At 30.0% G+C, this 15,880-nt stretch overlaps 2 protein-coding genes across 2 annotated transcripts in view; one reads left to right on the top strand and one right to left on the bottom strand.

Moving 5' to 3' along the window:
- The window catches only part of LOC108773446 (tachykinin-like peptides receptor 99D), a 15,886-nt gene extending 6,742 nt beyond the window's left edge, over positions 1-9,144 (top strand). The window contains exons 3-5 of the mRNA XM_018539255.1: positions 5,181-5,377; positions 7,597-7,742; positions 8,902-9,144. Of these exons, the coding sequence (XP_018394757.1) occupies positions 5,181-5,377; positions 7,597-7,742; positions 8,902-9,023 (465 nt within the window). The 3' untranslated portion in view covers positions 9,024-9,144. The remainder of the gene's footprint in view (positions 1-5,180; positions 5,378-7,596; positions 7,743-8,901) is intronic.
- Positions 9,145-12,057: 2,913 nt separating this feature from the next.
- On the bottom strand, positions 12,058-14,167 carry LOC108773482 (peptide deformylase, mitochondrial). The gene is made up of 3 exons (XM_018539303.1): positions 13,920-14,167; positions 12,324-12,701; positions 12,058-12,216 (listed from the first exon to the last, which is right to left on the bottom strand). The coding sequence occupies exons 1-3, from the start codon at positions 14,148-14,150 to the stop codon at positions 12,112-12,114; spliced, it is 714 nt and encodes a 237-aa protein (XP_018394805.1). The 5' UTR covers positions 14,151-14,167; the 3' UTR covers positions 12,058-12,111.
- Between the last annotated feature and the right edge of the window lie 1,713 nt (positions 14,168-15,880).

The following is a 15,880-nucleotide window of genomic DNA, read 5'->3' on the forward strand; positions in this document are numbered from 1 at the left end:
CACTACTGGACTCATCAGTAAGGCATTGTAGTGTATATATACTTCCCGACTTCCACTACTGGACTCATCAGTAAGGCATTGTAGTGCGAATATAATACACCCGTGCATATAAATTAATTATAAACGATTCCTTTTGTAAGTAACAAGTTAAATAAGAGATAATAATTTACTTACCCTATAATTTCTCCGTTGTCGCTCAATGCATCTCAATCTCCTCCTCTCAGATTTATTTGTACTTCTGTAACACGATATTTGTGAAAACGTGATTAATTCCGCATATTAGTAATGATAAAATAATCGTTCGTACTTTACATGGCACTTGACGTAATTGTACGCGACACACATTTCATTGTACCGAGTAGAGATCTTTTGATAAAAACTGATAAAAGGACGTGTAACGAGCACACTAAGAAAAGAATTTGGTAAAATAATACTAATTAAATGTTTGTTTTATATAACCAAAAATAATTTTAATTTTCTAAATATTTAATAAAATTATTGAACGATTGCAGTATAATATTTAATATTTATAAGAAATTAAATCGTATGATATAATACTATTAAAATTAAATTATATATATTTTTTGTTATATATATATATATATAGTATACATATTTTTATGTTGATTATACATATTTTTAACATTTATTTTACTAAACATTTGATAGCTATTACCAAACTCTTTTTCCAGTGCAGTTTTAATTAGAGAGTTTGTATTTTTAGTAATTCCTGAGAGAAGGATAAGAAAAAGATAACATAGAAAAAGAAAGAAATAGTGAATGTACTCTCTAGCTGAATTTGCTGAAACTAGAGACCTGCATACAAAATACTGTTCGTGTCCAAACTCTTATTAGAGGATCTTTAGTACAGAATAGTATGCACCGCTACTTTACAACTTGAATCTCGCTAATCGCCGCGTGAACGATAATACGGTTCGCGCGGCGCAGCAGCATTGCGTATCAAAATAAACAACAAACTATTATCCAAACTCTATTCTCCACGACGCGACGGGTAACATTTAACGTATTCCGAGAAGTTCTGAGAAGTAATTATACACTAAATATTCTGTTTCTTTTTTCACTTCAAATTAGTTATTCGTACATGATTGATATAACGCGACTTCTCATTATTTCAATAAATAATTCGATTGAACGAGTCTATATATTATTGCGCGCTACAGCAAAATGATAAATTATGTCTAAATGTTTAAAGCGCAATAAAAGATTTAAACATTAATAAATGTGCAAAGTATAAAGAAACAAAATAAAATTATTTTATATAAATATATTATTTATATCATTTTATATAAAAAAAAACTTATTATCGTTCGATTTAGACCGTCGTTTTTTTATACTTTGCGTTGCAAAAAATAAGCGAAATCTAATTATTAATAAATATGTTATTGTAATGAGTTATTGATTGCCCGCAAATATCGCGACAATAAATTATATTTTCTATCGTTCTGAGCCTCATATTTCAAATAAAATATAAACCGCGTGAAATATTTGCTTCGTGATAATCGTTTCGACACATTCATAAAGTTTTAATTACGTGTTAATAAGAATTTACTGTAACAATTGTAAAATAAGCGTCGTCTACTTTTTACGATCACGTTTTGTACACTGAAAAAGAATGTTGCATTAACAGCATTATTTTAAGTGAAAGTAATCTTGTTATAATGTAATGAAACAAATAAAATTTTATTAAAGCATGAATACGTGATGTATTTGCTTTATTAATAGTACTATTAAATTAACAAAATTATTTTCAATTAAAATAATGCTGTCAATACGTTATGACATCCTTTTTTTTTCAATATAGAATAATACGAAGCGGAACGTGCCGCAATTTGTTGGCTTGAATCTCATTGTGCGAGTGATATTACGACGATCTTATGTGTAAATATAGCGCGACATCACGAGCCAGCAAAGTTGTCATCGTCTCGAAATATTAATACTATCATAAAATAAAACCGCGTCAAATATCTATTCTTCGCATTCCGATATAAATAAGTTAATATCTCAAATTTCGCGTTTTGTTTCACGAACTGATTAAAATCGTCTACTTTTACAGAAATTTTTAGCTGAAGGTAATGATTAATTATTTATTAAAGACTGTGCTTTTAATATTAAAATTAGTAATTAATAGTGTAATAAGATCAGAATAATTAATCATTATCTTTCAGTGTTATATTGGATTTTTGTAAATAGTGATTAATTTTTTTCGAGATTGAGAATAAAAATATCGTTGCTTAAATTTTAATTGACGAAATAATTGTCAATTTAATAATATATATATGTATATATTGTTAATATAGTATAAATATGTATATTACTAATAGCAAATTTAAATTATTACACGCGAATTACTTAATTATTTCTTTTAATGAGAATTTAAATGATATATATATGTATATATATATATATATATATATAATTGTTCTACTTAAATAGAGATTGATAAATATCAATATTATTTAAAAAATAAAGTTTATTTCTATTTTACTGTTTTATACTCTAAAAATTGGTTGAAATTAAAGTCAAGTTTTTTATAACAAGTTTAAATAATTGCTCTTTTCTAAAATATTTACAAAATATGTTATACGATTAAAAAACTATTAACATACGTACACATTTACAATAATTTTTCTTAAAAATTGATTTTTAACTGCAGGAAATAAAATACTTAAAACAAATTTTATCTTCATTCAAATTAAGTTCTGATTACAAATGCAACGTAACGGACATCGAATTAACTACCAAGATTTATTTATTAAATCGTATTATATTTTAGAACTGCTTTCCGCTAAGTTTACTCTCTCAACCGAAATACGATTATAAATAGAAATCTTAATGCTGAGCACGTTTACCAAAAGAACGACAAGAATCCAATTTTGTGTCGTACCTTTGAACGTACAATGATAAAACAATGATGTTTAATTGAATCGTCGTTGAGAAAATAAAGGAGATATATAATATCTGAAATATTTTAAATACTTGGCTCGGTAATATAAACAATAAATAATGCCTCTTTTATGGTGGTTACGTCGTTGTAACAATTTATCTCGCAGAAGGAAGATTTCTGAGATCGTGTCAAATACGCTGGTGTATGAATACGCGCGCTACTGCAAACCCGGGAGAACAATAGAGAAACTAACAGTGAAGCTGACGGTGAAGTCTGACATTTCGAGGAAGAAAGGAGATGTCGGATAATGTGACCAGTCGTCGGGACGCAAACATACGCCGAAACGAACTACTTCTCTTGGCCTTAATTATACTTTAGCAGCGGCAGCGGAATCATTCTCTTTCCGAATAAAAAAATCGGCTAAGTCCGCGTAGGCCGAACAGTATAAGATCAAATCTTTCATCCCTCCTGTTATTTCAGAACATCAATGATTCTCTTAATTCTTTTAGCGGAAGAATCTGCACTGATAACGATGAAAGCCACCCACTAATTCCCTTCTGGCATTCGGATTTTCCGGATGATCGATTCTTCTGATTCTTTCCTTAAAATAAAAGCAATTAAACATGGATTAGTCATTTCTTAATTTCAACATGTCTTTTTCGATTCAGTTTCATTTTAAGACGAGAGATTTTTGTACTATTTGATATTACATATATGACAAATAAAATTCTTACATGTAACAAAACAAAATTCTTTATCCTTTAAATTCATTTATTCAACATTTTTGCGAATTTAAAAAAAATTGCAAAGAAGAAAAAGAAAAGAAAAAATAAGTTATACCTACAAAGACAGGGCTACTCAAAATTCATTGCCGCGAATAAAACACTGGTGCGATTATCGTGGATTTTTCGAGCAAGAAAGAAAAATGCAAATTCTTATCCGACTTCGTAGAAAACGTAGCAGCATAGAAGCAATAAAAATGTGCTCCGGAAGTATCTCAAAGCTTTACAAACACTTGCCAACGATCAGGCATAAATATTCGAAGGAAATATCACGGTCTGCTGCACTAAAGCAATTTTTCGAAGTGTTTGCATTGAAACTCCAAAACTGTATATTTCAATACAAAATGAATGAACAGTATTCATTGTTCTAAATTATAATTGAATTAGCCGCTAGGTCCATACCTATAGTAAAAATCACATACCTTATCTACGGAACGAACGTAAATCTACTTTTTAATTATTTAAAGACGATAATAAGGTACAGCTCGTAATTATCTCAAGAAATCCAATTTAAGTTATTTCTCAAATAGCCGTTCTCTATAAGCTGTCCTCAACTGATTACGAGAACTATACCTGTGCGAAGTTGAGTAGATCGTTAATTTCAACGGAAAGGAGAATTCCTCTTCGAACAGACAAAAGTGTAATATAACGGAGTATAATGCGGAAGAGAAGGTAAGACAAAATTGAATCTCGCGATAATAACAAAAACGACGGAGAAATTGATATGCTACAAGCACTTCGTTATCGTGGCTTTAATCACCTGTAAAATTCTTTACAGAAAATGCAAACTCAAAGAAGTATTCATTATAGTTTTCCGATCTCGAAACTGGTGAAGTAGGAAGTGCATATAGAAGCAATCGATAGTTTTATTTATCATGATTAATCGTATTGTTTCAATATAATTCACAGAATATTATTATGAATACGAGAATTGATATTCGCGGGAATCCTCATTCGCAGCGTGCGCGTTGCATGTACAACGAATCTAACAGGTGTTTTCATTAAAATCATCGGTAATTTGGCGGCATAACATCATATGTCACATATTCGTATATAAATACATCTATAATATAAAATAATTACGATTATTTACATATTATATTAAAATGAGCAGAATATAATCTATCGAATTTAATTAAATATGAAACATATAAGCTGATTATTCTCTTATTATACATATTGTTCAAGTATAATACAATTTAAAACTGTAATGTAATTATTTCTCTAATTATTTTACATAACTTTTATAAGAAAATCTTAACGTAAATATGAAAGAGGATTCAAGTTCATTTATCTAAAATTTTTTAATATATTTTTGTAATTGCTTCGTTATAAAATATAAATAATGTAACTTTTTTAATAAAATTTTGAAGGTACTGAAAATAGCTTCGCTGTTTTTATCTTTATCGGGAAAGTCTAACTTTATAGAATTAATCATGGAGAAACTGGTTTCTTTTATGTCTTGTCTGATATGATTTTTCTTTATATTTCAGGTCGTAAAAATGATGATAGTCGTAGTAGTAATATTCGCAGTGTGCTGGCTTCCGTTTCATATGTACTTCATAGTGACATCCTATCTGCCAGAGATTACAAATGAACCGTACATCCAGGAGGTCTTCCTGGGCATATATTGGCTAGCGATGTCCAATAGCATGTACAACCCTATAATTTATTGTTGGATGAATACTAGGTAAGATTTTTGCTTTGTTATTCGCAATGCTTTTTAAAACGTATCACAATTTTAATATAATTGTAACACAGGTTTAATTTTTTCACGATGTTAGCGTTGTAAATATATCCAAGAGATTATTTCTCGAGAGTCCTTGTGCAGATTCTACAAACTTCGTGAGATAGGCAAATACATAGATACAGTATCGACGAATCCTCTCGTCATTTGTTAACAGAGTTCGTGAAAGTTTCCCTCTTCAACATCTTGGATACCGCGCAGTGCTTCGCTTCGTAAGTTTGCCCATCGCGATAAGCAAGGACTAACTTAAATTATTCTATGTTAATTAGTGGATCTACACAAATTAAACACGAGTCTTCGCTACAAAATATTGCTCTTAAAGTACAGATCCTCAATATAAGTTTGAGTTTCTATCGTTTATATATCTTATATTTTGTTAAAATGTCACGTATAAATTCTATTAATTTTCAAATTGTATTGGTTAACTTTTTTAAACTACTTTGATAACCTTTGTTATTAAGATAAAATGATTAAAAATGGACGTATTTACACATTTGTAAAATTACAGAGTATGTAAAAATAATTTGGTCATTTATTACACAATAGTGCAGTTTTATCTTATAAGATTCTTAATTAAAATTCGATTTCCGGCAATTCATTTTATCGTCGCTACCTCATCGAGAGTGTTTGACGAACTGTCGAGAGTTAATCCAATATAGCACACAAAAGATAAGCTTATCCGACTTTAGAGATACTTCGAGGGTAGGGAACGCTGGCAAAGTTATTATACAGAAATAGGAAGTAACGTCGTTGCCATTAATGCGTTTACACAAACAATCCATTTAAATGATGAATATCCATGATAATGAAAACGTGGTCGACCAAACTGAGATTCCAATATATGCAAAATAAGCGATTTATATCGTCATAGAGTTGCATCGTAAAGGATATGTTTTTAAATCCATATGCCAACTCAGTAAACGTCGCTGACCAATCGATGTCCATCAAGAAAAGCCGTGTGAATCTTCGGAGAGCAATTAAAATAATTTCACTTTATTCGCAAAAGGAAATGGGAATGAAAGTATTGAGACGAAGGTCGATGATCAAATTGTGGTTCGAATTCCCCTTTGCGCTCCCAAATCCCCTCTTACACGTCACACGTAACGTGCGTTTCGTTTCTTATTAATATCGGTTATTTATTTGTATATGAAAAAAAAAAGAATAAATGTAACGTCAAAACTAATAAAGTGGAAATGTAATATATGATGAACACCTCGCTGCGATGTAACAGGCATCCGGAGGTCAAACGCACAATTTCAATTTTCCACGTGCTATCGACAGAATATGCTTCAGTCTCATAAATATTCATATACGTACAACACTATACGCGAATATCATTGTTTTCGCATCCGGAACACGATGTCGTAATGATTGTGAATAATAATAACAATGGCGCAGCTATAGGATCGTAATGTATTATATAATAATAATTGAATTAGTTTTCTTTCTATATTATTACGTGCGTGATTTTTCATCCGGGACAATTAGGTGATTCTGCCAATGTTTTTTTCTTAAAAGATCATTCTTTTTCCGTATGTATCACAATAAGAATATGAGCTGCATGTGAGAAAACATTTGTGATTCACAATCGCTATTTTCAAAGACTTATTTTCTGCAAGTGAAAAAACAAATATATATATTTATGTATTATACATATATAATATAACGCATGAATTGTATCTTTGAATTGAATGAGATATTTCTCTTAGGAGAACCAAATTTATTTGATGACATGCACGATTTACTATATATCATTCTGTCTTCATGAATATATCAGAGAAAAAAGAATGAAACTTTGTGCTTTATGATGTGGCAAATAAAAATATTATATTAAAATTACTATGGCATATAAATAATCTTTGAATTAGATAATCTTAATTCTCTCTCGCTGAAGCAGATTTATATTTATATTTTTAGTGAGATTTCAGTAAATATATTCTACAATATAATGCTCATTTATTCATGTTCTTTACGTGTAAAAAACAAAGATTATTCGACTGAAAATTATCCATGCAATATTGTATCCCATACAGTACATCTCCAAGGGATGTTCCTAAAAATGTAGAATGTCCTTCGAATAAAATGCGCTGTAGGAGTATCTTGATAGTTTTAAGAATGAATCATGAGATATACTCCATCGATCTCCAACATGTTTTGTGCAGATTCCGCCGTGGCTTCGCTCAATTCTTCTTCTGGTGTCCGTGGGTGCGTGTGACATCGGAGCCGTCTCTGTCGCGTTCGGAGGCCGTGACATCCAGATACAGCTGCACTGGTAGTCCAGACATGCACACCAGAATATCGCGGAACGGTACGTGCACCTTCTCGGAGCACACTTGCACCACCGGTTCCACAACGCCTACAAGCGAGTCAGAGTCTCACTTCGAGGACACTGATCTAGCCCAAGGGAACACGCGAACATCTTCTATAGATTTGCGTCACTTGGTCCCTGACGTTCTTGTCGACGTCGATCGTGACAACGTTGTTGCGGTCAGGAATTGCACCTCGCTCTGATCATCGCGAAATTCCGAGCAAAGCTTACATCTTGCCTATGAGCACTCGAGTACATACTTGATTTAATGGAATCGAAGATACCGGCTCGTTCTTGAAGCGTATTAAATTATTTATGCATTTAATACGGAACGTAAAATTGTTATTCGACATAAAAATTGTTTGTACGAAAATTCGATGCCAGGTGAGAATCAAATATATTTAGTGTTAAATGTATAATGCAGATACGAGCTGTTCGCTTCGCATTCCGTGGTTCGTATCGATTACAATACAACAATTCTGACGGGAAGTAATAAACATGAAACGAACGCGAAAAATAAATTATGATTGCATGTTTGTCATTTGTTAACTTGCGAGAAATATTCTTTGCAAGATCAAGAATTAAACCTTTAGAATTTAAAGGAATAAATTTGATTAACAAATGCAAAACCATACAGAATTTCCATATCAATTTACTGCTGAAAGAATTAATTCTTGCTAACAAAATATGTTAAGATAAAAACATTTAGTATATATATGATTTTAACGCGCTTCCTATAGCACTTTAATTGAGTAGATGTTTTGTTGTTTGATTATTGTTATAAATACTAATATCATTTTATCTAATTATATTCTCATAAAATATCATTGAATTTTTATTTTTCACAGTATTTCCATCTATTATGTTTGAATTAAGAACACATATATCCTTAACATTTTAGTTATGTTACATGTTAAGTTTTTATTAATTTTAGAATTGCACGCAATAAAAAGTAACATTCACTTTTTTAGAGCCTTGTTTGATTTCTCATACATAACGATGAATTCGATAACTCGCACGAATTATATCTGAACGTACGCATACGATTAAACTCAACGGCACGAAACGGCGCTGTTAATCACCGTAGTATAATTGGATATAGCACGATACGTAGCAATCGATGTATCGATGCAAACAAGCCCTATTTCTAATTCGATAGGCACGGTGCGAATACCGCTGCACCTGCAATCAGTGAGAAGCGGAAACGACCGGCTGTTGGCTCATCATCGCGATCATGGCAAAAAATGGAGGACTTCGCAGACCAGAGGACACGTGTCCTGACAGGAGGAAGAAAACTCTCAGCAACAACGAGTACACACCTGGATATGAAAATATCTGGGAGGATATGAAAATATCGAAGTCTCCTTTAATTCTGGCTCTTTCCGTCAATCAACGATGCAATCGGCTCAATTACACCTGCGTTTACAGTATACTGGAAAGGAACGATTTCTTTCTGCTGTCAAGCTAGTCCTTGTATATTAATATTTAGGCCAAAAATACAATTATTTCGTTTCAAGAATTTAAATCGAGTTTCTCTCTCTAGTCACATGCGACATTTTTTAGTCGCAAAGAGATATCTGTGTTATTACATTATTATATCTAACTTAAAAGAGTAAAGCCAAAATACATAGAAAAACGTAGTGAGATAATGAGATATGAGCAGTAAGCAATTTGGCCAATTATAGCAGAAAACGTAACCATTGTCTTATATTTTCTATTGTGATTGGCCACTTCGCTTACTGCTTATGTTTTTCTATGTGTTTCTGGTGGTATTATTATATTGACTATCACTATAAATTATCTCTATTGGCGTACCATTCATAGTCTTTTAAAAAAAATCAACGGACCAAAATGTTATATTTACTGCAATTTCTTCATAGTTTAATATGCGATGTTTTTAAGAAAATGAACTCATTAAGAGTCACGATTAATCGATGTTAGAAAAATGTTATATTTAAAACTTAGGAACAATGATTTATAACACGTAACATCATCGCGTAATTGTCGTGTTCCTCTCGTATACAAGAATTCTTTGAATAAAAAAAAATCTGAAGAATTCAAGACTAAAGGTTCTTGTTTACAGCTAAGATATTTCTTCAATCAATAAGCTTAAGAATTAAAAGATAAAATTTACGCATAATTTAAACTAAATAAAATCAAAGATATAAAATTTCATATATAAAATTATATATCTTCACAGTCAACGGCAAGCTTTTTGTTAATAGTAATAACGATTGTAAATTATGTGAATACATTAAATGCGCACTAGATGTGGTTGTGAATTTGTAGAAAATAAGTCTAAACTTATTGCTATTATTTATTTTTTATTTGCAAAAATCTAAATTTCAATCGCTTCCTGTCTTATGAAATAAATTTAATACGTAATTTTATATTCAAAATTATTAATATCATAAGATAAGTAGCAAAGTTGGTCTCAACTTTTTAATATATGTAATGATAAAGTCCAATTATATTTTTTTATTAAATAATTATAATTTTGTTTTCTCTTGTCTCTATTATTATGTATGATATTTTAGAAGAGATTCGTTTTAATGTATTTTCTTTTGATACGGTCTTATCCTATTTATTCAGTAAATTCTAAAGAAAGACGAACAAAACAACGTTAATAAACTTAAAATGTATATGTAATAATATCTTTATAACTCATGTTCCTTTTAGATTTTCAGATGTTGTCGGAGCAAGAAATACTCTGGGAAAACAAACGCTTTTTAAGATACAATTTAAGTGTACATAATACATGTCATAAAATAATGTAACTCTAATAAAAGTATATAATTAGGGAAACACGCAGAGTCGTGATTAATTATTATGAATACGAGAACAACTAATGCAGCTGAAAAAATTGAGTACCAGAAAAACGCATTTCATCTCTTTGAATGGTCCAAAACAGTTCTGTACATTAATGACGTACACGAAATAATAAACAAAATATCTACGATATCGAGAAGGAATTTTTCATACCACAACTGTTGTGATATTTATAACTCGCTTTTTATATCAGCCGCTCTAACTGTTGGAATTTCTATCTAGATAAAACACGTTTTAAATAAAAAAAATAAACAAGCAACAATTTTATTTAAAATTTTTCTCAGAAATGTAAACTCATCGCAATTAAAAAGGAAGAGAAAAAGTGCAAATTTTGCATGCTGAGATATATATATATATATATATATATATATATAATTCACATATTTATAAAATATTCAAAATAATTAGAGAATTATTTTTTCTTGTTAACGAAAAACGCAGTCAAAACACACAGAAAGAATCATAGCTGCAATGTATATACGTTAATAGAATATATATTTGTTATCATATCAGAGACCACTAAAAGATGTAACTACCATATACGTGATAGAAATATAAAATGTAATTGAACGATATTCAAAGCTGCGCTAGTAAGATAGCAACTGAATGTAACGCAAGGAAGTGTAAATTCAACAGAATTATGCAAAATGCGGTTTATACGAATGAAATATTTATTCTATTCGTTCGGTACGATGTAGTTCCGTGTACCTGTGACTGTATATCTGATAGTCTATTATGATTGTATTCTGAAAATTGCGTAAATAAAATATCCTATTTTTTATGTAGCTGTTACTCTTTAAGTTAATGTTATAAAAAATTGCTTGTATATTGAAAGAAAAATCTAAGGTACAAAATTTCTATTGTTAAGGTAAATTCTATTGTCAGAGATATTATATATCATATAGATATACTTGAAAATAACGATTTTACTGAAAAATCTAAAAATTTGCTGGATACAGCTCTGAAAATAATTCTATTAGACCGCCAAAATAATTTATGTTGGAAATTGAAAAATGATGAACAATGCTGTAAGAAATGTTGATAAGAATATACTAGAAAGTAACCAGTTTGAGTTATCATTAAAATTATTTTAATGGGCTAACAAAATTATTTTCGTATTTGTAAATCTTTCAGGAAAATCGTTCTTTCCTTCAATGTTTATTATCTTTGAATACATGTTCAAGGAAAATATAAAATATTTTTTTTAGTTCGTTTCGTTATCGAAGAATGAACGTGATCAAGATGTTTACAAAAAATAATTATTATTATCATTCTGTAAATAAAGAGTAGATTGTATTCTAAAATCTATATATTTAAAATTTTATCTGTCTATAAAAAAATGTGAATGTGATAAAAGAAACAGCTATAACTTTAAAAACGACACTAATAACAATTAATTAAAGTGATTGGAATATTACTTTTATATATGTATACTATAAATAAGCACACTTTAATTTTAATGCTCGTTTTAATGTGAGCACTGTGCATTTATTTCAATCAATATAAATATTAATTTATATGCGTCATACACAAATTAATGTTACGTCGAATAAGTTAAGCGTATTTTACCCTTATTTTTATTAATTCTATCCCAAACCATACAATGAAATGTCCTTACGTCCATTTTCTCTATGTACAGCTTTCCCTGAGAAATAGAAACAAATTACTTTCTATATAACTAATTTGTTGTTATTCTACGTATTTGTAGTGTGATATGAGAATATTCCTGTTTCTGATATAACTCTTACTTACTTGTAAATGATCATATTCGTGTTGTGCTATTCTAGCAGACCATCCACGTGCTTTCCACGTGAACTGTTCGGCGGAAGCGTTTAATGCTTTAATTTCTACTTCGTAGGCTCTCGGCACAGCAGCAGAATATCCTAGAATACTTCCACATCCCTCGTAAAGAGTGATAGGTGTATAATCTATAACTTTTAATTCGGGATTGATAAAAATTGTCACTGGGATGATATTCATTTCACGAGTCTTCCTAAGACCCTCCTCAACCCCCTCCATAATTTCCTCTGTGCATTGGATTGCAAATATTTGCCAGGGAAGTCCGATTTGTGGTCCAGATAAACCGAACGTATTATATGCCCGCATAACATTTATCAAATGCTTGATTACCTAAATAATAAACAGCAATCACCAATGCAATTCTGTATTTTTATGTCAAATCATAAGATTTTTAATTTAGAATAGTAGTGACAATACCTACAATATAATAAAAAAGAATATTTGATAAAATTAATTTTAAAATTCACATCAATGTGAAAAAAATACGATATAAAAATTATTCTTGCTTTGCTTTTTATAAAATAATTTAAATTTTATTTTATAATTACTCTTAAAAAAAAAACATAATTGTTGAAAATAACTGAATGTTTTATAAAATTCACCTTCCCTTTTTTAATTTTCATATCTCACATAACATATTTATCATGTTTTCCATTTTTTAATATTGACGATTACTTTCAAAAAATCTGAAATAATTTGAGGTGAATAATGTTGGAAAAGTATTGTGATAAAAAAATATAAAGTTAGTCATTCAACAATTTCATTTAAATATTGGTAATTTCAAATTTCTTGAATTTTTAAAAATTCGCATTTCTCTAATCTAAAAATCTTTAATAGTAATTCTACAATGTGCTTTTTGTTTCCTTTTTCTTGTTGTTTGTCTCTTGCCTTTTCATCAAAAAGAGACAAACAGCAAGAAACAGGAAACAAAGAGCATATTGTAGAATTACCATAAAAATTTCTAGAAATGTATCTTGATGAATAGAACATCAATAATTCTTTGCATAATTTTTCATAAAGTAGGAAAAAAGAAAAAAATTATGATAAAAAAGTATTTTTTTAATTGTCACTTTCGCAATAGTATATAGCAAGTTAAAACTTGGTAAAAATATCCTTATTGAAAAAAATCACGTCACAAAGTTACACACATCACAAAATTATGTAAATAAAACAAGTAAAAATCGCATAACGGATTGTTCCAAATCAGTATGTTTTATCATATTTTTTTTTAAATCGCATAATTTGAAAAATCACATAATATTAAAAATAATTTCATCTCTCATATAATTTTATAGTTATCGAATTGTAAATAATTAAATGATAGAAATAAATGAAAAAAACATACGTGAATTAAAAAAATCGTATTGATTTAGAATCCGTTATGTGATTAACATATTTCAATTACTTATTACATGATTTCGTTACGTAACTTTGTGACGTGACTTTCTTTAGTAGAAATTTCTTCCATGGAGACCTAACAGTTGACCTAACAATATAGCAAATCTAATTTATAGCGTGGAAGCCAATTTCATATACATATTCAATTACATTTTGAAATTCCGCCGTTCTTATAACTTCAGGTTCTATCTTCATGGTGTGACCGCGCAAGACAGGATCGCCAACTTGACAAATGTGTCGATATGGCAACTCGTTGGAATGCATACCCAGCAGTCGTTGGACAGTTTCTTTAATTTTACGAATACTTACGAATCTCACATCGTTTCTTTTAATGGCAACGACACGCGAGGTCATATTAGTGAAATGATGTATTCGAAACATTATACTCAACGCTTGGATATCACTGCACACACGATATTAAAAAAATTTTTTTAAGTGAGGTTATTTACTATCTATCACACTCATTTCTATTCGTGTTTCTCCTCCTGATGATGACGAAACACCGGAAACTTACAGCGCCGAATGCTAAGTTTCGTTACCATCGAATTACCTCCCGAGACGAAGCGATTGCGCCGGAAGAAACTCGATCGATAATATCACAACGAGCATTACGCGCCATCTGACAAGAAATTTTTTTTTCATCGCACTTGAATTTTCGTTTTTATCAAATATATCCATTTTACAAAAATGTATATTAGGTCAGCTACATAGAAAATAGGCTATATTATTAATAATATTATATTAATTATATATTAAATTCAAATATAAGTCAGTAAATTTTTGCAATTATCAAAATGACACACCGGGAAAGAACGCAGAATACTATTCGATGTAAATATTCGAGCAATCAATGCGATATTGCTCAATACAGAAATACAATGACAAATTTGAAATTTATTATTGTTGTAGACAGCAAATTAACGGAGCATAAGCGTATGATTCTTTCTGCTGTTAGAAATTCAACTCGGCGAATTCAACATCAATCCCTGATTATTGATAAATACCTGATAATGATCTTCCACACGTTGCATCCTGACTGCATTTCCACAGAATATGGAATCCGTAAGCTGGCCAAGACAACGGTTCCTTGGTCGACGCTTAAAGGTTATACTGCCGATATTTGATCAATACACCATAGAAGATGACTCACGATACACGTTACGTTCAGATCGTACATATACACTTTGTATTTTCATCACTTGAACTATTAACACACACATACACACATTGAGATTTCTTTTAGACGCTAGTAAAAGCAAGAAATACACGGAGCAATTTCAACTGCTCGTCCCGAGTTTCTAGATTGGGCGCGCAATTACGATTCTGTGAAGTTTCAAATTGAGGGAACCAATCACATTGCGATGATCGCGCTCACTGTGAACGCGTTCAGGAAGACACTATTACAATGTTGCCAGGTCCATGTTCAAAAATTATTCCATTATATTGCGATTTTCTCAATATTTTAGCCATATAATTTAGATATCTCTTAATATTTTCCTCTCGAAAAATGCCTCATAAATTCTTCCAAGCGTCTTCTCTTCTAAACCTCCAAAAAATACTTCGCAGAAAATATATCCTCAAATTTAAAAAATCTTCCAACCTTGGAATATAAATAGCGGTAAATTCTAGCGGTTTATGTCTTCATACGAACAAATGCGAAATTAATTCACAAAATTTAAAATATCAGTTTTATATCCCAATTAGCGCACAACATAAAAAAAGCATAATATAAAAAATATTTTTTAGTATTTATTTTTATAAATATATTTACAATTAAATAAGATTAAAAAACTTTTTATAAATATTATCTACTGATTAATACGATGCGAATCAATTTATAGAAAATTTACATATGTAAATTTTAAAGTGATAAATCAAATTAATTTAATTATCATAGATTTAAATAAATACTAACTTCTATCTTACGTATCTGGTAAATTTGTTTTTATCGACTTTTCGTAGTAATTCCCGATAAAAAAACCTTCCGTGTTTTCTTCCCGTTACTATTTTACATTTGATCTATAACTCTAGAAAACTATATTGCCATTTATAGTTGTTAAGGCAAAGTTAAGACAAGGAAGAAGATCACAGTATGTAAAATTACTTTAAAT

The sequence above is a fragment of the Cyphomyrmex costatus genome, unplaced genomic scaffold, assembly GCF_001594065.2.
Source record: "Cyphomyrmex costatus isolate MS0001 unplaced genomic scaffold, Ccosl1.0 scaffold21, whole genome shotgun sequence".
Lineage (NCBI taxonomy): Eukaryota > Metazoa > Arthropoda > Insecta > Hymenoptera > Formicidae > Cyphomyrmex > Cyphomyrmex costatus.

Excerpts from the sequence above, each read along its gene's own strand:
- LOC108773482 (XM_018539303.1), bottom strand. The coding sequence starts at position 14,150 with ATGTTTCGAATACATCATTTCACTAATATGACCTCGCGTGTCGTTGCC. Across the intron at positions 12,702-13,919 it reads GAACGGCGGAATTTCAAAAT|GTAATCAAGCATTTGATAAA; the intron begins GTAATTGAATAT and ends TTTATTATTTAG. Across the intron at positions 12,217-12,323 it reads ACGAATATGATCATTTACAA|GGAAAGCTGTACATAGAGAA; the intron begins GTAAGTAAGAGT and ends TCTATTTCTCAG.